Consider the following 19234-nt stretch of genomic DNA (forward strand, 5'->3'; position numbering starts at 1 on the left):
CAAAATGACTGAATGCATGAATGAATGAATGAATGGGATCTTACTTGTTTTCGAACTCTGATTTAACCATAAAGATTTGTTTATATACGCGTGTCTGCCTGCGAGCCACGCGCTGGGCAAAACCACGGAGCACTTCGCTTTTTGAGTTGACCGCTAACGACCACCGTACTGCCGAACCGGTTACGAAATGTCAACATAAACAAATGTCTAATTTCATAACCGCTTTCATAACTGTGTAATTTAAAAATGATCTGAATTAACCGCATAACAGGAACCACTGACAGACCGGACTAAACTGGTCCGGGTTTAACCGCAGATCTGCGCTTTGAACCGTTTTTGAAGTTGTTCGCCTGAAGGTGTTCGCGTTGGTCACTTCCTGCACTGTTTTGTAATAATGAACTTATACAAGTCGATAACGAATCAGTAGGAACTGAGCTGCTGCAGATCGGCTGGATCTCTGACAGGTGAGAGGAGTTCCTCTTATTAAAAACACATTTTTTAACATGAAGTTCTGAACGACTGCACAGACTGAAGCTGTGGACTGAACTGAGTCCGTTAGATCTGCTGATGGTCTGTAATTTCTCTTTTGCCACTGAGCTGAGTCATTGTACAGGTGAAGGCAGGTGCGTAAAGATTAGGCGATTCATTATTTTTTCGAGCACATAAAATTAATAATAATAATAATAAAGTATATTTTCATAAAAAATAGAAAGGGTGGATAAAAGGATGAAAGCCAAAACACCTGTATATACACCCTGCAGACTACAGACAGAAGGTTTTCCACTTTTATTGAAGCGACAGCAGCTCAGGTCCAGTGCAAAACTTTAAATGGTGCGAAGTGTCTGTCATATCCCAGTGAGGGGTTAACTTCAAGCTTTAAAGCTGAGCCTGAGCTGGTTACTGAGGAACCATGGGTGTTACTGCAGGAAGCAGGACTGTGCACTGCTCTCAGAACAGAGAGAACCAGGCAGGAACAAAGGAGACTTCATCCTACAGCAAGATCATGACCCAGAACATGAGAAGGACAGAACCACACGGTGGCTTCACATGATGAAGACCAGCACAGTCTGCACACCAAAACCACATAGAACTGGTCTGGAAGCAAAGCCACACATCTGTAGGATCAGCTTTCTGAACAATGTTTGAAATTTGGTTTAAATTTAATTTAAATGATTCCTTCAAAAAAAAATTTGCTTTTTGCTTAAATTTCAGAAACTGCGACACTGAACTGTACATTTCAATTATATAAAAACGAGGTGGACGTTTGGAGGCAAAGACAAAGCTGTCGCAAAAAATCAAACCCAATCAAAGCAGGTAAAATGCACTCGATCATGAAAAATAAAGCGAAAACAAAGTAACTAAAATGAGATTTTACCGATAAAGAATCAAAGCAAACAATTAAATCATCATTAAAGCTTTGATCAGAACATGTTGAGCTGAGAGAGGCCATGATTTCATGATGTGAATGTGTCACAGTTTAAACGTCCCTCCTCCTCAGGTGAGATGTCTCAGGTGCGGCGGTCAGTGAGTGAGGCCTTGTGGGCGATGTGTGCGGCTGACTCTGCGTCCATGCCGGTCCACTGGTACTACGACATCCACGACATCAGGAAGGACTTTGGAGGCTGGATATCAGGCTTCCACTCGCCCAGGGACAAACACCCGTCCAGCATCCTCAGCCTCTCCAGCACTGGTACCACTCCTTAATGAAGCCTTACAGTCCTGGAAAGTCCTGGAACAACACGGAAAACTGACCAAATATTTCAGCCTGGCTTTGAGTGACGGCTGACGAGTCGTGGCTTTAAGATCTAAGAACATGTTCCAGTGTTTAACAAAGTTCAGGATTTGTTCTGTTTTAAATTATTCCAGATGTTTGTTGTTGTTCATTACCTGTCCACAGGAGGACGCTGGATCTAAAGCAAATGCCTCGTTAACTATTATCAAAGTCACATCTTCCAAAGCTTTCAAACTTTTAGTGTTGTTATTGTGTCAGAAGTTGTGAGTTCAGTTTCCAGAAGCTGTTTGTTGTGTGTTTGTTTGTGCATTGCAGCCGGCAGCGGTCGGACCGCCTGGTCCTCCGGTGGGAAGCGGCCAGATGTGGTCGGTAGCATCATCCTTCATGATAAACTGAACCTGTGGAAGTCCTCCAAAGGCTCGGTCCACTATCATCAAGGTACAGCTGGGACGTGGCATCGTCCCGCCCAGAGCTGAAAGCTGAATGTTGGCCTCAGAAATCCAGCGTAACCCGCCGTCTGTCCATGTGGTTTCCAGGTCTTCAGGCTGGTGATAACACCCTGAACGTCGTCTGTTCCCTCCGAGCGGCTCGGGCGCTCGTCGGCGGAGGTTTCACTGACGTTTCTCAGCCAAACGCTCGGGCCGCCGTGCTGTCAGACTACGTTCAGTTCCTGACCACGCCCGGGACCCACAACGACACCTACGCCGAGTCCTTCCACCGCTCGTTCTTCGCAGACTGGCAAGAGAGCAGACCGACCTCACCCCATCACGTAAAACAAACACACCCTGTCACATTCAAGCTGGTTCTCCACTCCACATCTCCTTTGGTTCTCTGTTCTCTCTGTGTTCACTGTGTTCCCTCTGTGTTCCCTCTGTTCTCTCTGTGTTCCCTCTGTGTTCCCTCTGTTCTTTCTGTGTTCTCTCTGTGTTCTCTCTGTGTTCCCTCTGTGTTCCCTCTGTTCTTTCTGTGTTCTCTCTGTGTTCTCTCTGTGTTCTCTCTGTGTTCTCTCTGTGTTCTCTCTGTGTTCTCCAGGTTCTGACGTTTGCAGAAAAACGCTCCAAACACAAGTTGAGCTCCTCGTTCCCCGACAGCCAGCTGAACGCCATCGGCTGCCTTCCCATGAGCCTCCCCTTCATCCTGTTGTCGGCCTCAGCCAATGAGGAGCAGGCTGTGAGTGGCGTGCACTTCACTGAAGTCCATCAATCCAATCCAATTTGAGTGTGTCTCTGGATTCTGCCTCTGCCCTCAGGTTTCTGCAGCAGTAGAGTTCGTGAAGCTCACCCACCCTCACCCCAACGTGCCAGAGTACGTGTCCATCTACAGCCGGGCGCTGCACGCCGTGCTGGGCGGGGCCAGCGTCCGTCAACAGGCCGAGCACGCTCTGAGGAGACTGGACGCCTGGGACACCTGCCAGAGCTACAGCCGCAAAGCCTCCAGGTCTTCACAATGAACGCTTCCTTTCAGTACTTGACAGCTCCTCTGTTTTTGGAGTGCTTTTTAGTAGTGGTCAATTAACCGCCACTTCCTGCAGGTATTTCACAATAAAAGCCCACTAGAAAAGGCAGGGATCATCCGCTTTGAATTGCTGGAAGGCTTTTAATGTGAAAAATGATCCTTAATGTTGTACTGTTGTATGAATAAAAGGGTTTGTGTGTGTTGTAGGTTTCCCGTGTCCTCTGAGGACAGACTGAGGGTCCATCAGAGCGCTGTGAACTACCTCGGCCTGGCCTGCTACACTAAAGGTCTGAGTCCAGTCTGATTCATAAACCATAACATCATTACAGGTGCACAGAGAGAGCAGAGGAACACTGTGTGAACACTGTGTGAAGTCTTACCTGTGTGAACCCACAGGAGCCCTGTCCAGCATGTTCTACCTGGCTCACGAGTTTCATGACGACCCCAGAGGAGGAATCCTGGCAAACACCAACTGTGGAGGTTCGTGCGTGAGACCTGTTGGACATTTACGTCACAGAATTACGTCTCTTTCATTTTACCACCATTTAATCATTAGCACATTAGTATTGTGGACTGACAGTTGCCTACAGGTGTGTTTGTTGTTGTTATTTTAGCCGTACTCGTGTCTCTCTCCAGGTGAGAACTGTAACCGTGGGGCAGCGTTGGGAGCCCTGCTGGGGGCGGGGGGGTCATACACTGGAGCCGTCATCCCACAGGAGTGGAAGGATGAACTGAGAGACGCCCAGGACTTCATCCCCGACATCCTGAAGGACCTGGAGTGAGAACAGCACCGTCCCCTGAAGGAGAGGGGGGAACTGCAGCACTGAAAAATAAAAAACCAGCACTAAGAGTTCCACTAAATCTGCTCGTTTACAAGCTACAACTACATTTTACACTTTTTATTCCAGTTCTCTAATTTTACTTTTTATTTAAGATGGACAGTCCTGTTTATTTTCTCCTTTTTACTGTCACAGTTTTCGGTTTGTTTCTTGTTTTAATGACCAGCTCCAGTCTCCACCTGCCTGAAAATGAACAAATCCACTGCGTTTGGTTTCTTTGCTCGTATGAAAAATAAAATCTGTTGAGAATCTGAACGTCTCCATGGATTTGTTGAATATGTTGAGTTAAACTCCAAACCTGCAGTTTCAGATAAACACAACATGTATAATTAAATGTTTGTGCTGAGACTCGGGTGTTCTACAGCCACACACCAAATCAATGAATTAAGTAAAAGAGGTATTATTGCTCTACCTGCTGGTTCTGGATGGGATGCTGCGGTACCATCTGCCAGGTGGCAGTCTGATGAAGCGGTTGTGTGCCGGGTGGCTGCAGTCCTTGGTCCTTCACACGCTGATGTGGCTGAGATCCACTGGTAGAAGCTGAGCGAGCAGGTCAGGTCATCGCTGAGGTGCAGCCCAACATACTTAACGCTGCTGACTCTTCTCCGTTGACGTATAGAGTCCTGGAGTCCACCATCATTTCCTTCGTTGTGCCGATGCTGAGGCAGAGGTGACTGTCATCGCTGAGTCCTGATTGGTGCATGGATCTATCTGACATCACCTTTTCCCACCCACTTCAAACCACAGGGAAAGGACAAAGACGAAAAGTGGAATTTCTCATAGGAAATAAGCAAAACTGTCTCAGCTCTGGCAGGAAACAGTGCTAACCTGGGACTCAGCTGCTCACTGTGACAATCGTGTGGACCAAACAGGAATTGAGGACCTTTGAGGACAGTCCTGGAGTCGGAGCTCGGAGTGTTTGGACTGTGTATTTGTGTCTGAGGGACTTTTCTGTGTTTTCACAGTGTTTCTGACCTTTGGTCAGTTCAGAACAAACATGGCGTCTGTCAGCAGAGAAACACGGCGACTGTTCGTCCTACGCCTCCTCATCGCTTCTGTCCTAGCATGCACTGGGCTTGCTGGAGGTCAGTCCTCTGTTTCTTCTTCTTCTTTGACTCCTCTTCATCTTCTTCTGCATCAGCTTTCACCCATCTTGTTTTAAACAGGCAAACAGTCATTCAGCTCTGCTGAGAACACTAAAGCTCTGTTAACATGTTAACTGTCAAAAGTAACAACAGACATCAACTTAAACTTTCTTACTTCATCAATCAAATAATCACTAAATCTAAATATACATCACATTCATTTGACAGCAAACTTTATCTTCTACCTAAAGTTCCTTGAGTGACCACTTGTCCTGTATTTGGATTTAAAACAGAGGTGTTCGTGAGCAGACCCGAGGCCAGCGTCTTCCTGCATCGCAGTCGTCGAGCGAACTCTCTGTTGGAAGAGTTGAGACAAGGTAACCTGGAGCGAGAGTGTCTGGAGGAGAAATGCTCCTACGAGGAGGCCAAAGAGATCTTCGCTCTGCCACAACAGCTGGTCAGTCAAGTCCTCCCTCTCAGGGTTTATAGCTGTTACTGTTTCTGTCATTAATCTGAGTTTTGTCCTCTGGACAGGAGGCCTTCTGGAGGACGTACACAGGTACTGGGATCAACCTTCAATATGACGGCATTTAGATTCATTTAAGTTCAGAAAAAAAACATCATCTCCATCCTGATCAAGAGTTAATATACTTGCTAAAGTCTTTGTAACTTCCTGTCTGTAGCGGTGGATCACTGCCTCTCGTCTCCCTGTAAGAACGGCGCGACCTGTACTCGCCAGGTCGACACATACGCCTGCAAATGTCCACCTGGTTTCCATGGATACAACTGCGACAAAGGTAGGAACCGCACCTCTGTGAATGCTGATCACTGCTGCTGATTAGGTTTCTGTTGCAGTACAGACAGTTGTGGCTTTCATGTCTCTTCGCAGTGCGTCTGACCTCCAATGGCTGTCGCTACAGAAACGGAGGATGTGAACATTTCTGCAGAGAGTTTCCGGATCGTTCTTACGCCTGTTTCTGTGCTCCAGGATACAGGCTGGATCAGGACAACAGCACGTGCCTGCCTGAAGGTCTGAGCTCTTCCCCGGGACAGTTAGGATTCCAGACTTTAACCCTGACCCCAACCCAGCACAGTTTTACACGTACCACCAGCTAATGCTTTAACAAACAGCTCAGGCAGCAGCAGGAGCATGATGAGTGTTTTCCTCGTCTCTCTGGTCCAGATGGAGTTCCCTGTGGAAGACCACTGCTGCATTTTAGCCCCAGGGTTGTTAACGGGAAGATCTGCCCCAAAGGACACTGTCCATGGCAGGTAAATTCTTGGACATACAATATTATTTTCAGTTTAAGGGGAGTGATGAAATACTACAAAATGAAGTATTAAACATGTTTTGCCTCCCTGGTCGTGCTGATGGAGTGTTTGTGCCCAGGCTTTTTCTTATCTAATCCTTCTGCATCCTGTGCATCAGCTTGGAGCAGCAGGTCTGAGACTCCTGTCCAGATCAGAGACTTGTAATTCACTGACACTGAATTAAAACACAGTATATGAAGCATATGATGATAACGCTGCCTCTCTGTTCAGGCTCTGCTGACTGAGAATAACGTCTACACCTGCGGAGCCATCGTCCTCTCAGATCAGTGGGTTCTAACTGCAGCTCACTGCGTTTGGAGAAAACCTGTCGCCATGTTTCACGTCACTGTCGGTAAGAAAACGTTTTAGAGAAAACACTTTTTAAATAAATGAGGTTACGTTTCATTCTGTTGGAATAAAATGTTTGGTATAAAATGTCAAATATGAAAGTGCTGTCCCTGTAAAGGTGAGCATGACCGAGAGGAGGAAGAGAAGACCGAGCAGAGGAGGCGGGTGCTCGAAGTGGTGATCCACCCCGGTTACAACCAGTCCAGCTCCGACAGCGACCTGGCCATGCTGAAGATCTACCGCCCAGTAAAACTGGGACGCCATGTGGTCCCCATTTGCCTTCCCGCCCGGAACAGCACCTTCATCAGGACGCTGGCGACTGTCCGCCACTCCACCGTGTCTGGCTGGGGCCGCCTGGCCCAGTTTGGTCCCCCTGCCAGATTCCTCCAGCGGCTAGTGCTGCCCAGAGTCCCTCTGCAGGAGTGCCGCCTCCACACCAAGCTCAACATCACCAGGAACATGCTCTGTGCCGGACACAGGGCTGGAGGTCAGGACGCCTGTGAGGGCGACAGCGGAGGCCCTCTGGTGACGCGCTACAAGAAAACCTGGTTCCTGACGGGTGTGGTCAGCTGGGGAAAGGGGTGCGCGAATGAAAACCTGTACGGCGTCTACACCAGAGTCAGCAACTTCCTGGACTGGATCGAGGATATCATGTCCACTGGCTAAAACGGGCTCAGGACTGAGATGGCAGTCCCTAACCAAAATATATTCAGATTACTATCACGAAAACTTATCAACATAAACAAAAAGTGTTTGTGATCTATATTTACCACACAAATGCTGTATGGTTTTTTGCCTTGTCCAATTAAAGCCTTGTCAGATTAGTTTAAATTGTTGGTGGCTCATATTTACCCTGTGACATGTTGATTCTTTTTGTTGTTGAAAATAAAGAGAAATCTTTGAAAACGAACTACGACAAAATGTTTGACATTTTTCATCAACAGGTTAAAGTTGTATCGGAGGCGGCGCTATGACTGGTTGAATCAAATCTGAGGTTGTTTCTTTGAGTATCTGACTGATGGCAGACAGCAGCTCACTCACATTTTGTCAGACGGGGTGTTTCCATTGGGAACGTGATGGTTTGCAGGGATGGCAGAGGGTGGAGGGTTGGAGGGTGGAGGGAAGGGGGCTGGATTAGACTTTGCACCTTTGGGTCCACAAAGAAGCAGCACAGCACTCAACTCTGAGCTGAAACCAGCGATGTGCCTGAGAGTCCTCTTCACCTTGGTCCTCAGCTTTTACAGCTGCCAGCCGGCGTCAGGTGAGGAAACCTGAAAACGACAGGAGACATCGACAACATGAAGAGTCTGCAGCCATGTTAGCTGCTCTGTGAGGCTGTATTTACTATGCTAACACCAGCAATGCTAACATGCTCACAATAATGACGCTGACATGCTGACGTTTAACAGTTAATGATTAACAGAGCGCTACGTTTAGCATCAGACTAACTGACCCTAAATCTGAGAATCTGAGGTGGGAATGTCTCTAATGTTGGCCTGATGATGGGTTCGGATTATCTCTGAGGACCATGAATCTCTGTACAAAACTTTGGCCAATGACACGAACGACATTTCCAATTCTTTCCTTCCCCCTCTGGCTGGTAGTCTTTCTGGATCCAGATGGAGCCCATGGCGTCCTGGTCCGGACTCGGAGGTTTAACTCGGGCTGGTTTGAGGAGCTGCAGATGGGAGACCTGAAGAGGGAGTGTGTGGAGGAAAAATGCTCGTACGAGGAGGCGCGGGAGGTGTTCGAACATACGGAGACCACGGTCCGACTCCAGAGAAACACAAACTCTAAAATGTTATTTTGATTAGGATGGATTTAACCACAGCTCATTCAGTCAAAGTCCAGTTCTTCACCTGAAGGCTGACAAGTCACCACACTACGTTATATTCCTACATTCATTTGTAAACTTCACAGTGACAGTGATAGTATTTCGTGAAAGTTTAGTGAATGCCTTCTTTTCCCTGAACGTCAGATAACGTGTCTTTGGTTCTGTGAATGAATAATCTCTCCACTGACCGTCATCTGTGCTGCTTCTGTTTCTGCAGGACGAGTTTTGGAAGACGTATAACCGTAAGCTACCACACTTTAACCCCACGGTTTCACTTCCAGCATAAAACCTCCTGATCCAGGCTGGAAAAAAATATTTAAAACCTTTAAAATTACATCAGCAACAACGGCAGCGTTGTGCGATCAGCCACGCTGACATTAAATAATCTCAGTCCTTGTTCTGTAGTCCCAGACAGCTGTAAGTCCAACCCCTGTCTGAACGGCGGCAGCTGCTCCGCCCTGGGTTCGTCCTACTCCTGCTTGTGTCTACCGGAGTTCAGCGGACTCAACTGTGAGCTCGGTGAGCAAGCTGCACGAACACCTCCAAACCCTTATTAAATCCAGTAATGATGGATGAGAGCTTTGTGGCTGATGGATGCTATATTTTTCACTTTGGATGGAGTTCTTGAACATGCTGTTGTTTGCAGAGTTCCTGGCTGTGCCGAACACCTGCCTGCTGGAGAACGGAGGCTGCGAACATTTCTGCGATGAAGACGAGGCAGGACAAAGGTTAAACTGCTCGTGTGCAGACGGATACGTTCTGGATGTCGACGGGCAGAGCTGCGTAGCAACAGGTGGGTTTGTTACGTTCATGCGATACACGGATGGTACATACAATCATTCACTGCTGCAGGAAGGTAGATCAGTGTGTCGCCAGCACAGCAGCTATAATCTGGGACACCACAGAAAGAAACAGGGCTCTAAGACAAATAACAGTGTTATAATCCTGTTTGTGTTGTTGAAGGGGCGATAGCATGTGGCATGGTGCCCGTCCTGCAGGATGAAAACAAAGCCAAGCAACTCGACCCTCGAGCTCGGATCGTTGGAGGGACGGACTGCCCCAAAGGTGAATGCCCCTGGCAGGTATGCTAAACATAAAGGGACAGTTCACACATTCACATTTAATACAGCTGGTAGCAAAGCAACTGAATATCGTTCAAATTCAGATGCTGCTGTTTGTTTTTAAGGTTTTGTTGGTGTATAAAGGCAAAGGGTTTTGTGGAGGAGTGATTTATAAACCCACGTGGATCCTCACAGCGTCTCACTGTATGGAGAACATGGACGTCCAGTTCCTGAAGGTGGTCGCAGGTACTAGTCAGTCCACAAACTTTAGGAGTAAGTTCAGTTTGAAGGGAGACTCTTTTCTCTGCTGACCCTGCTCGTTGTCTGTCAGGCGAACACAACACGGAGGTGAATGAGGGCACTGAGCAGTCTATCCAGGTGGCCGAGATCATCATGCATGAGAACTATGTGACACGAACCGCCGACAATGACATTGCCCTCCTTCGTCTGGCGTCGCCCATCATTTACACGACGTACGCCGTCCCGGCCTGTCTGCCAACGCGCCCGCTGGCCGAGCGTGACCTCTGGGCCGTCAGCCTGCACACGGTGAGCGGCTGGGGGAGGAGGGGTGAGAACGGACCCACCTCCGTCCTCCTGCGGCGCCTGAAGGTGCCTCGGATCCGGACACAGCAGTGTGTCGAGGAGAGCGGAGTGGCGCTCACGGAGAACATGTTCTGCGCCGGATACATCGAGGGCAGACAGGACTCGTGTAAAGGTGACAGCGGCGGGCCCCTGGTGACGCAGTACAAGAAGACGGCGTTCCTGCTGGGGATCGTCAGCTGGGGGAAGGGCTGTGCCCGACCGGGCAACTACGGCATCTACACCCGGGTGTCCAACTACATCGAGTGGATTCACAACCGAACAGCGACGCCAGAGCAGCCCAGAAACCACACACAGGCTGTGCTGCACAACCAGACAACCTGAGGGTTCAGAGGTCATCACAGGCTGAATGAACTGTCTCTGGGTTTCAGACTGTTTTACAACATTTTATCAATTCATTCATTCATCAGAAATGATATTGGTAATGAAAAAAAAATCATTAGCCTTAAACTTATCATTAATAGTTTGACTTTCTCTATGTTTTTGTATAAATAAAACCATCAAATCATCAACGATCCTTTGGTTTGAGTTGTGTTGGTTGTGTGTGAAGGTGTGTGTGTGTGTGTGTGTGTGTGTGTGTGCACAGTGTGGTTCGTCATTCGAGTTCACAGCATGTTTGCACAGTGTTTAATGGGATCAGATTCTCCTCCCTTCAGCTGCCGACCCTCTGAGGATACAGCCTGTTTTCTTTTATTAGTGATTTATTAACATTAATAACTGCAGACCTGATGACTCAGCTCTAAAGTTTCATCCCTTCACTTTAGACAGTGTGATACTGTTGGTCAGTAGAAACTTCACATGCAGGACAGAGAGGAGAGCTAAAGAAAACAGTTTGTTTACTGACCTTTCTCGTGTTGACTCTGAGGGTCAGACGCTCGGTGGGCGTGGATTCAAAATGCTCCACCTCTCCGGAGACCACTCTTGGAACTGGTTTTGCTGGGTCACTTTGAACCCCGGCCAACATGCTGCTGAGGAGCTGCTGCACCGTCTGGATCCTGCTCTTAGGCCCCGCTGCAGCTGCAGGTCTGGTAATAAAATAAAATCAAACATCACAGCACAGGAAAATACAACAAACAGATGAGCACGAAAAATAAGTCTGCTAACCTGAGTTCACACAAACTATCAGTGAATCAATACGTGGACATTGTTCTCAGTGTTTGTAGAGAAGGACGAGGCCGACAGAGTGCTGCAGAGACGGCGGCGAGCGAACAGCGGCTTCCTGGAAGAGTTAAGACAAGGAAACCTGGAGAGGGAATGCATCGAGGAGATCTGCAACTACGAGGAGGCTCGAGAAGTCTTCGAGGACGACGACAAGACGGTCAGTCAGGCTGCAGACTCAGACCCTCTTTAGCCCAAATGATCAATAAGCAATAATTCTGTTCAGATCTCTGGCAGGAGGCTGCAGGATAACACACACTGTTTGTTTCCTCAGAGGAAGTTCTGGCTGACGTACGACCGTGAGTATCAGTCTCACCATCACGTCCTCCGTCGTCTTTTTAATCTGATTTAAATCAAAGTGAAACTATGAACGGAAACAACAGGAATATCTGTGTGTGCGTGTGTGTGCGGCTGCAGTCTTTGCTTTCGGTCCAGGTGTAAAGACTTGCTCGACATGTCTCTGTCTAACTCGCTCTGCCTGTGATTCAGATATTGATTCAGATATTGATTTATCAGGATCTCTCCTCTCTGATTTTGAAACCCTGTGACCTGCCTCAGCATAAAAACTGTGTGAACTCAGTGAACTCCCGAGTCCTCGTGATTGTACCTGTGATGTTTCCTTCTGTCAGGGCGTGACCCCTGCCTGGTCAACCCATGTCACAACAACGGGACATGCGTCTACGTGGCGACTAACTACGAGTGTCAGTGTCCTGAGGGATTTGAAGGACGATACTGTCAGACAGGTACAAATCAACATGCAGGTCACACATTTCACCAAACAGCAGCTGGACCCAGGTCCATGCACAAACACTCAGCCACTCTCATGTTAATCACATCATACAAACACACGTGAAGCATCAGAATCCATCCAACAATCGCAACTCAAGCTCCACTAAGGAGCTGTTTCCAGTCAGTTTCACGTTAAATCAGAAAAACATCAACTTCAACATATCTAGAGTTTAACTGAAACTTTCTTACCGGTGATCCTGGTTCTTGGTCCTTGTGTCCGGCTGATGATGAAGATCATGGTGAAGGTGAGCGGCATCTCCATCGCGTATTGTAGAGGAGGAGGAGGAGGAGGAGGAGGAGTAGGGGGGCGCCCAGGTGTGAGGAGGAAGAGGCGGCGTCCCAGGTTCAGTCCACAGGTGTCCTCATTTCACAGCCGTTAGTTCAGACCAAAACTCTGGAGTTTATTCTGACTCACACACAGAAACAACTAAAACTCTGAATCTGTGAGCTGTTTGAAAGACAAACGTCTGATTTTATCCTGGTGATCGATGAGAACATTTCACAACCAGTCCATTTAATCTCCTGTCATCTGAGTGTGCCACTGTTTAAAGCTGTTTCTAACAGAAACACAGAGATGTCTTCTGTGTGCCGATCGATAAAGATCAGCTCCTCTGCTTCGTATCAAACTACAGAACGTTCATGAAAAACAACTGAACCGTCTTTACTCACCATGTGCAGGTAAACTGGAAGGTTTATTTTTCACTTCATTTACAAATCCAAAAACAATATTTGCTGTCATGAATCAGATAAATACTCCAGGGTTAAACATAAAAAACATTAGTGTGTTTCAGACAAAATGAAGTTAAATTAAAAAAGCTCACAATAAATCTTCAATATATACACACGTGTGTTTTCCAGTACTTTCTCTTGGCATTTAAAAACAAAACACTGATCGTCTGCTTTAACAACATGGAGCGTTTTCTTCCTTCAAAGTTTCCAGTTTTTCTGAAGTGTTAGCAGCTGGGAGCTCTGACCGATCCACGACACAGGAAGCGACCGAGGGGATAAACAGGATGTGAGGTCGAGGAGCAGGACTCAAAACAAACATCTGTTTTACTTTTTCCACAATCTTTTTGTGCAGTCTTGATATTTTTAAAATCTGTTTGTGAAAATGGTCGTTTCCATGTCTGTACAGAAATATCAGGAACATTAAAGACGCTTCTGTCCTTCAGCTGACTGACCACGTGTCTAACACGCCTCCTTAATGAAGTATTTAGCTTTGAGAGTCACAGCATGACTGACTGATGTGGGTCAGTTTGTGCAACAGGAACATACAGTACCATCGTTTACTGAAGCTGCTCTTTGTGTGTCGGGGCTCAGCTCAGCTACAGCAGAGGAACTCCACTGACTCTGATCCAGAATCTGTTCTCGCTCCACAGTCAAAGCAGCGTTTAGTGTTTCAGACAGTGACACAGAGTAACAGGAACGTGTTGTACGGTGCCACCGACGCATTAGAATGAACATCGACACAGGCAGCATTAATATAAATATGGCAGCAACACATCACAAACCATAACAACCCAAACACAAAGTGCAACAGTCTGAACTCCAGCTGGAAATAAAAGCAGGAGCAGAGAGTTCAGACGGTGATCGGCTTCAAACTGGTCCCATGTTTCAGCAGATTTTAGGATTTAGTGTCATTAAGTTTGAATAAACTGATGAAATTGGATTTTTCTTTTTTCAAACACGTCTTTCTGAATGAGAAATATTCCACATGACGACACAGAGCACTGTGAGCTGAGCGTCCACCCTGTGGCTGCACTCAAAGTTACAAACACTGCTTCAGTCTCAGCGCGGCTCTGTGTGTTGTATGGGATGATTTCATTGGCTAGCAGCAGCTGACATCACGTCGTCTTCTTCACGTTTTAATCATGTGATCTTCTGAGGGTTCGAAATGTTGAAAAGAAGATTTTTCAAAATAAAAGCACTGTGTCACAGGCCGCCTTGAACTGAAAACACTCCGGCGCCGTTACACTGAGAACACATGGAGCCGTGCTGTTGTGGGACTTGCCTGTCAGCAGGTGGGAGGGGTTTTCACAGGTTGCAGAACAGTAGCGTCGCACCAGCTTTCGCCTATTTACACCGCCGGCGGAGTGAAGCTCGTCTCTGCGGCTAATTGAACATGATGGACTCTGGATCCTGGTTCATCATCTGAGCCATGTGTCGCAGGACGTCCTTCTTGGTGATGATGCCCAGGAGACGCCTGCAGAGACACAGAGGTCACTTCAGCTCTTTGCAGATATGATTCTTACTTTGTTTGCTGCAGACAATCGATCTGTCCATCAACAGCATCGTGCTCTTACCCGCTCCTGGTGACCAGACACTGGCGGAGGCCCAGCTTGCGGAAGATGTCCACCACCGTCTCCATGGGCGTGTGGTCGGTGACGGTGAAGGGGCTGAGGTTCAGGATGCGTCGCAGCTTCAGCGGCTGCGGGTTGCTGGCCGGCAGCTGCGGCGCGTCTTCGGTGAAGTAGACCACCGAGCTGCTCACCACGCCGTCCTGCTTCTGACGGGCATTTTCTGTTTACGGGGGAAAAGTCCGTTAAAACATCGCATGAACACAACCACGTTTTTTATCTCTCTTTCCCAGCTGTCTGCACAGCACATATTCACACAGCCAAGTATTTAAATACCCACAGTCAGAGTTCAGGCTTTTCTTGCTAGAGATCATTTAAAAAATAAATCCTAAAATCCTCTCTGAGCCTGGTAACGATCTGAAAACTAATCTTACTGATGGCGAGGGTGAGGTCCCGGCGCTGAACGAAGCCGATGAGCCGCTCCGACTCTCTGGACACGACCACCGGGAAGCCGTTATAATCTGTGTCTTTGATCAGCGTCTCAACGTCCTCCACCGTGGTGCTGTCCTGGGTGAGGACGGCCAGAGGGGGGTCGTTCCTGCGGGGCCTCATCACATCGGTGGCCAGCGTGCGGTGGGTGAACTCGTCCCTGACGTCCAGGTAGGGGTAGCCGTTGAGCTGGATGTGCGACTCATATATTCCCTCCTTCCCGAAGGCGTCGGCCACCCACTTGCTGGTGACGGCGGCGGCCATGAGCGGGACAATGTACTCCAACCCACCGGTGAGCTCGAACATGATGACCACAAGGGAGACGGTCATCCTGGTGACGCCGCCTGAGGGGACGCAATCACAGCTGGTTTGTTACAGGTGCAGAATCCAGGATGAGTGTGTGAGGATCTGCTCACATCTGGGAAACCACGTCTACTCACCCAGACAGGCGGCAGCTCCCACCATGGCGTAGAGTCCAGGTGTGACGCAGTCTGCCCCGGGCCGGCACCAGTTCTTGAAGATGATCCAGTCGTGATGGTGATACGCCATCTGCTCCACGGCGATCCCGACGATCCGCCCGGCGATCGCTCCGACCGCCATGCTGGGAATGAAGAGACCTGAAGGGATCTGGAGAGGAACCAGAACCGTTTTAAAGCGGTGTGGACTGTGTGTGTCATCATGCCAAATAAACCTGACTGGACCTGAAGGATAAACCAAGTTTCTGACCTTCATGCCGAAGGTGAAGATGGTGATGACGATCTTGAAGATGAGAGCGAGGGCGAGCTGCCACAGTGCGTTGTAGACCCCGGGTCCCGCCGGTCGGTCTGGGATGTCGTCCACTGGCCGACTCATGTTGGGGTTGTTGATGTAATCACAGAGCTGCGACGACTCCAGCGCGCCGCAGTCGTTGAAGAGCTCAGAGATGAGCTCGCTGGTGCTGCGGCGGGTGTACGGGTTGGGGTACGCCAGCACGGCGGTGATCCCCGTCACAGCGATGACCTCCAGGACCGGGTACTTCCCCAGCTCGGTGGTCTTCCTCCGCCGGCACCAGGCAATGTTGGCCCGGATGAAGAGGGTCCCCCAGAGGCCGCCAAACACACCCAGCAGGATGAAGGGGACCAGCTCGGCCATGTACCACGGCGTATGGTACTCGACGTAGAACAGCACCAGGCGGCTGTTGCCAAACGGGTTGATGGAGCGCAGCGTGAAGGCGGCGACCAGAGCGGCAAAGAACGAACGCCAAAGAGTCTTCAGAGGGAAATAATAACTGACCTGCAGGAGAGACGAAGGACGAGGGGTCGTTAGGAGATGGTTACGAGGTCATTTCAGGGTCACACAAGAAGCGGATGGGTTAACGGGTCCTGCCTGACACCTGAACACCACACTGGATGAACGGAAGCAGGATTTATAACCAACCTCCTCCAGGCTGAACAGGACTCCTCCGATGGGGGCCCCAAAGGCCACCGACACCCCAGCTGCTGCTGCAGCTGATAACACCTGCAGCACAGACACACACACAGTAAAGGGAATAAAAATAATGCTGTTCCCCACGTGGATGTGCTCCCTCCCTGCACAGAAAGGTTAAAGGTCAGGTGGTATCACAGGTTCTTCCTGTGGCTTTCCGTACCTCTCGCCGCTTTCCCTCGTTCTTGCTGTACTTGGAGAAGAGACTGCAGAAGAGGTTTCCACAGCAGCAGGCCACATGGACCAGAGGACCCTCCTTCCCCAGGCTGAGACCGGAGGACACCGCCAGCACCAGCGTGACGGTCTTGATCAGCAGGGTCCATTTCCCGAGGTAGCCCCGGATGATGAAGCCGCTGAGGATCGTCTTGATCTGCACAAAACCACAAACGCTGATCTGATTCCTGTGATGTTTGTTCATCAACACACTCACTGTAGTTTACTCTGATTCACACACACTTCAAAGTGTCTGACTGTCAGAAGTGAAGCTGGTTTCAAAAGTGAGACGCACACCTGCTACAGACCTGCCGGGATCCCTGTGATGTGTCGAACATCAGTTCATATCTCACCTCTGGGATTCCTGATCCGCAGGCGTACGGAGCGAAGACTCGCACCAGTGACACCGCCAGGAAGGAAAACAGGAGAGCCCAGAGAATGTACAGGAAGTAGTTCAACACGTAGGCTCCAGCTCCCTGAGAGAGTAAAGTCACACAAACACCATCTTAGTAAAAGTTCGCACTCTGAATTCAGACACTCTAATAAAATGAGTCCAGTGAATAAAGTGACGACTCAGTTAAAGGGAACTGATTTCAGACACATGAAGAGCTTGGTCAACAGCCAGGTCTGACCTCAGCGTGGCCGGTCATCAGCTCCGCCCACTTCTGCCACTGCGGACATTTGTCCCGGTCATCGAACGTCGTCTCGTTGGACGTCCAGCAGCACTGCTCGTGGCTGTACCAGAAGGCCGACAGACAGACGCCTTCCTTCAGGTCTGTCATCCAGTCCACCGCCAGGTCGATGACTCCAGCCAGTGTACCTGAGGAGGACGGGATGCATCAGTGCATTTTACAGCAGATGCTGATTGTTTCTGGGGAAGTGAAGCGTTTACAGGGAGACAGGGTGAAATAAACAGTAACAATCAGCTCTGTGCAGCAAGTAAATAAAACCCCACATTTGATTCGCTGAGAGTGTAACTCCATACACAGTGGAAGGGCTAATGAGTCGGTTCAGACCAGGAAATGGTGTCTATCGCCTTCTGTGACTGACCTGAGAGCAGTCCAATGAGCAGCATCACCACCCATCCTGACCAGGCGTCCAGCAGGCTCTTGATCAGCTCCCAGATGGACTCTTTGCTCTTACTGGTGATCTGAACAAAAGGACAAAGAAATGTTATTCAGCAGGAAGGAGGCTTCACACTCTGAAACCACTTTTGAGAAGATGAATTATTCATTCTCATCATGTATCAGGAAAACCTGGTCGAACCTTGCGGTGACGGTCTGTGTCTCTGGATTTCTCCCTCAGCCAGTCGATGGTGTGGAAGTCTTCATATGTGCCCACGTCAGGAAAAGGCTCATCCAGGAAATCCATCAAGTTTCCAGCTCCATTCATCTCCTCTGTGGGCGTGGCACTGCTGACACCTGGCAGAGGAAGCACACCATCAAACTGAGCTGTATTATTATTATTTGTGTTTCTCACTGTGTTTTTTTGTCCAGTTAAAACCCAAAGAAATTCAGTTTTAACTGATATAAAACACAAAACGCACAGTAATTTTTCATGTGAGAGGCTGGAGCAGAACAGCTGACTCTGATCACTCTAATGATCGATGATCAAACCTGCCTCTGATCACTCTAATGATCGATGATCAAACCTGACTCTGAAAAGCAGCAGCATTCTCGTTACTTTCGGTTGAAACGTGATGAAAACAGTGTATTAGATCTCCCTGCTGACTGACTCTTCTTCACACCGAAACAGCTACGAATGAACAGATGAAATAAAGCTGTAACATTAAATGCCGCTTTGTTTATGTTAGCAGTCAAAGCTAAGTGTACCTGCCCGCATGCTAGCATCGCCTCCTCTGGCTAAATTAGCTCCATGAAGTCGTATCTTACCTTCGCCGGCCTCCATGTTTCAGCCCGTCCTGCAGGTGGAAAGCGTTTGTTTTAAAGAAATAATTTAAATCAAGTCGACTGTCCCTGACATTTCAGGACCTAAAGAGGTTATTCAGAGAGAGACAGCGTCAGAGATTGCTGCTCAAACCGTCACTCTCGCGATATGTCCGTAATCTCGCGTTGGTTGCGGGACGTTGACTCTCAATCATAGACCGTATAAAAAATAAATATGAACAGTAAATAAATATTTTGTCTTGACATTAAGAAATACACAGAGACTTTAGTCAAGAAAAATAAATAAAATACATAATTAATTTAAAAGTAAATAAAATACACAAACAATTTAAAAAAAATAATATTAATGCCGTTGCATCATACACACATTACATATATATTACATTGCAGGATTATTATTACTGATGTTTTCTTTAAACAAATGAAAAATCATCTGTCATCCAGTAAAAATACTGCATTCAACAAGTTTTTACTTTTAACAAATGTACATATGTACAGAGAAGTGGAGTTACTCAGCATCTCTTTTTCCATCCACTGTTCCTGAGAAGATACTGACTTTTCCCAACAATGGTCTATTTCAACTGTGAGATAAACAGAGGGATGTTTCTCTCCCTCCCTCGTGTCAGTAAATGTTACTGTAGTTACCTATTTA

At 48.1% G+C, this 19234-nt stretch overlaps 5 protein-coding genes across 8 annotated transcripts; 4 read left to right on the plus strand and 1 right to left on the minus strand.

Annotated features, from left to right (window-relative positions):
• The first annotated feature begins 99 nt into the window (after positions 1–99).
• On the plus strand, positions 100–4277 carry LOC121177689. Of its 3 annotated transcripts, XM_041032002.1 has the most exons (11): positions 101–464; positions 927–1117; positions 1213–1314; positions 1499–1690; positions 2048–2170; positions 2269–2501; positions 2765–2902; positions 2982–3169; positions 3395–3474; positions 3584–3667; positions 3824–4277. In XM_041032002.1, exons 4-11 carry the CDS (start codon positions 1504–1506, stop codon positions 3967–3969), a joined length of 1179 nt encoding a protein of 392 aa, XP_040887936.1. In that variant the 5' UTR covers positions 101–464; positions 927–1117; positions 1213–1314; positions 1499–1503; the 3' UTR covers positions 3970–4277. The 3 variants fall into 3 exon arrangements, with proteins under 3 accessions (XP_040887934.1, XP_040887936.1, XP_040887935.1); XM_041032001.1 differs by lacking the exon at positions 927–1117; XM_041032000.1 differs by lacking the exons at positions 927–1117; positions 1213–1314 and having other exon boundaries at positions 100–464.
• Positions 4278–4787: 510 nt separating this feature from the next.
• f7l (coagulation factor VII, like) lies at positions 4788–7670 on the plus strand. The gene is made up of 8 exons (XM_041031996.1): positions 4788–5111; positions 5405–5568; positions 5646–5670; positions 5795–5908; positions 6001–6141; positions 6295–6383; positions 6654–6774; positions 6889–7670. The coding sequence occupies exons 1-8, from the start codon at positions 5024–5026 to the stop codon at positions 7434–7436; spliced, it is 1290 nt and encodes a 429-aa protein (XP_040887930.1). The 5' UTR covers positions 4788–5023; the 3' UTR covers positions 7437–7670.
• Positions 7671–7826: 156 nt separating this feature from the next.
• Positions 7827–10727, plus strand: LOC121177679 (coagulation factor VII-like). Its single transcript, XM_041031986.1, has 8 exons — positions 7827–8031; positions 8375–8538; positions 8822–8846; positions 9010–9123; positions 9251–9397; positions 9568–9686; positions 9791–9911; positions 9997–10727. Exons 1-8 carry the CDS (start codon positions 7860–7862, stop codon positions 10587–10589), a joined length of 1455 nt encoding a protein of 484 aa, XP_040887920.1. The 5' UTR covers positions 7827–7859; the 3' UTR covers positions 10590–10727.
• Positions 10728–11190: 463 nt separating this feature from the next.
• Positions 11191–13351, plus strand: LOC121177707 (coagulation factor VII-like). 2 transcript variants are annotated; one of them, XM_041032021.1, is made up of 6 exons: positions 11191–11288; positions 11420–11583; positions 11698–11722; positions 12053–12166; positions 12446–12457; positions 13146–13351. In XM_041032021.1, exons 1-6 carry the CDS (start codon positions 11228–11230, stop codon positions 13229–13231), a joined length of 462 nt encoding a protein of 153 aa, XP_040887955.1. In that variant the 5' UTR covers positions 11191–11227; the 3' UTR covers positions 13232–13351. The 2 variants fall into 2 exon arrangements, with proteins under 2 accessions (XP_040887955.1, XP_040887956.1); XM_041032022.1 differs by lacking the exon at positions 12446–12457.
• Positions 13352–13750: 399 nt separating this feature from the next.
• Positions 13751–18760, minus strand: clcn4 (chloride channel, voltage-sensitive 4). The gene is made up of 12 exons (XM_041031955.1): positions 18568–18760; positions 17942–18096; positions 17726–17825; positions 17308–17495; positions 17029–17151; positions 16626–16832; positions 16415–16495; positions 15725–16270; positions 15439–15625; positions 14944–15342; positions 14516–14732; positions 13751–14415 (listed from the first exon to the last, which is right to left on the minus strand). The coding sequence occupies exons 1-12, from the start codon at positions 18581–18583 to the stop codon at positions 14325–14327; spliced, it is 2310 nt and encodes a 769-aa protein (XP_040887889.1). The 5' UTR covers positions 18584–18760; the 3' UTR covers positions 13751–14324.
• Between the last annotated feature and the right edge of the window lie 474 nt (positions 18761–19234).

This window comes from Toxotes jaculatrix, chromosome 24 (genome assembly GCF_017976425.1).
Source record: "Toxotes jaculatrix isolate fToxJac2 chromosome 24, fToxJac2.pri, whole genome shotgun sequence".
Lineage (NCBI taxonomy): Eukaryota > Metazoa > Chordata > Actinopteri > Toxotidae > Toxotes > Toxotes jaculatrix.

Excerpts from the sequence above, each read along its gene's own strand:
- LOC121177689 (XM_041032000.1), top strand. The coding sequence starts at position 1,504 with ATGTCTCAGGTGCGGCGGTCAGTGAGTGAGGCCTTGTGGGCGATGTGT. Across the intron at positions 2,903-2,981 it reads CAGCCAATGAGGAGCAGGCT|GTTTCTGCAGCAGTAGAGTT; the intron begins GTGAGTGGCGTG and ends CTCTGCCCTCAG. Across the intron at positions 3,475-3,583 it reads CCTGGCCTGCTACACTAAAG|GAGCCCTGTCCAGCATGTTC; the intron begins GTCTGAGTCCAG and ends GTGAACCCACAG.
- f7l (XM_041031996.1), top strand. The coding sequence starts at position 5,024 with ATGGCGTCTGTCAGCAGAGAAACACGGCGACTGTTCGTCCTACGCCTC. Across the intron at positions 6,142-6,294 it reads CAGCACGTGCCTGCCTGAAG|ATGGAGTTCCCTGTGGAAGA; the intron begins GTCTGAGCTCTT and ends TCTCTGGTCCAG. Across the intron at positions 6,775-6,888 it reads CATGTTTCACGTCACTGTCG|GTGAGCATGACCGAGAGGAG; the intron begins GTAAGAAAACGT and ends GTCCCTGTAAAG.
- LOC121177679 (XM_041031986.1), top strand. The coding sequence starts at position 7,860 with ATGGCAGAGGGTGGAGGGTTGGAGGGTGGAGGGAAGGGGGCTGGATTA. Across the intron at positions 9,124-9,250 it reads CGGACTCAACTGTGAGCTCG|AGTTCCTGGCTGTGCCGAAC; the intron begins GTGAGCAAGCTG and ends TGTTGTTTGCAG. Across the intron at positions 9,687-9,790 it reads AAGGTGAATGCCCCTGGCAG|GTTTTGTTGGTGTATAAAGG; the intron begins GTATGCTAAACA and ends TTTGTTTTTAAG.
- LOC121177707 (XM_041032021.1), top strand. The coding sequence starts at position 11,228 with ATGCTGCTGAGGAGCTGCTGCACCGTCTGGATCCTGCTCTTAGGCCCC. Across the intron at positions 11,289-11,419 it reads AGGCCCCGCTGCAGCTGCAG|TGTTTGTAGAGAAGGACGAG; the intron begins GTCTGGTAATAA and ends CATTGTTCTCAG. Across the intron at positions 11,584-11,697 it reads TCGAGGACGACGACAAGACG|AGGAAGTTCTGGCTGACGTA; the intron begins GTCAGTCAGGCT and ends TTGTTTCCTCAG.
- clcn4 (XM_041031955.1), bottom strand. Across the intron at positions 17,826-17,941 it reads ACACAGACCGTCACCGCAAG|ATCACCAGTAAGAGCAAAGA; the intron begins GTTCGACCAGGT and ends CCTTTTGTTCAG. Across the intron at positions 17,496-17,725 it reads GCTCATTGGACTGCTCTCAG|GTACACTGGCTGGAGTCATC; the intron begins GTCAGTCACAGA and ends CGTCCTCCTCAG.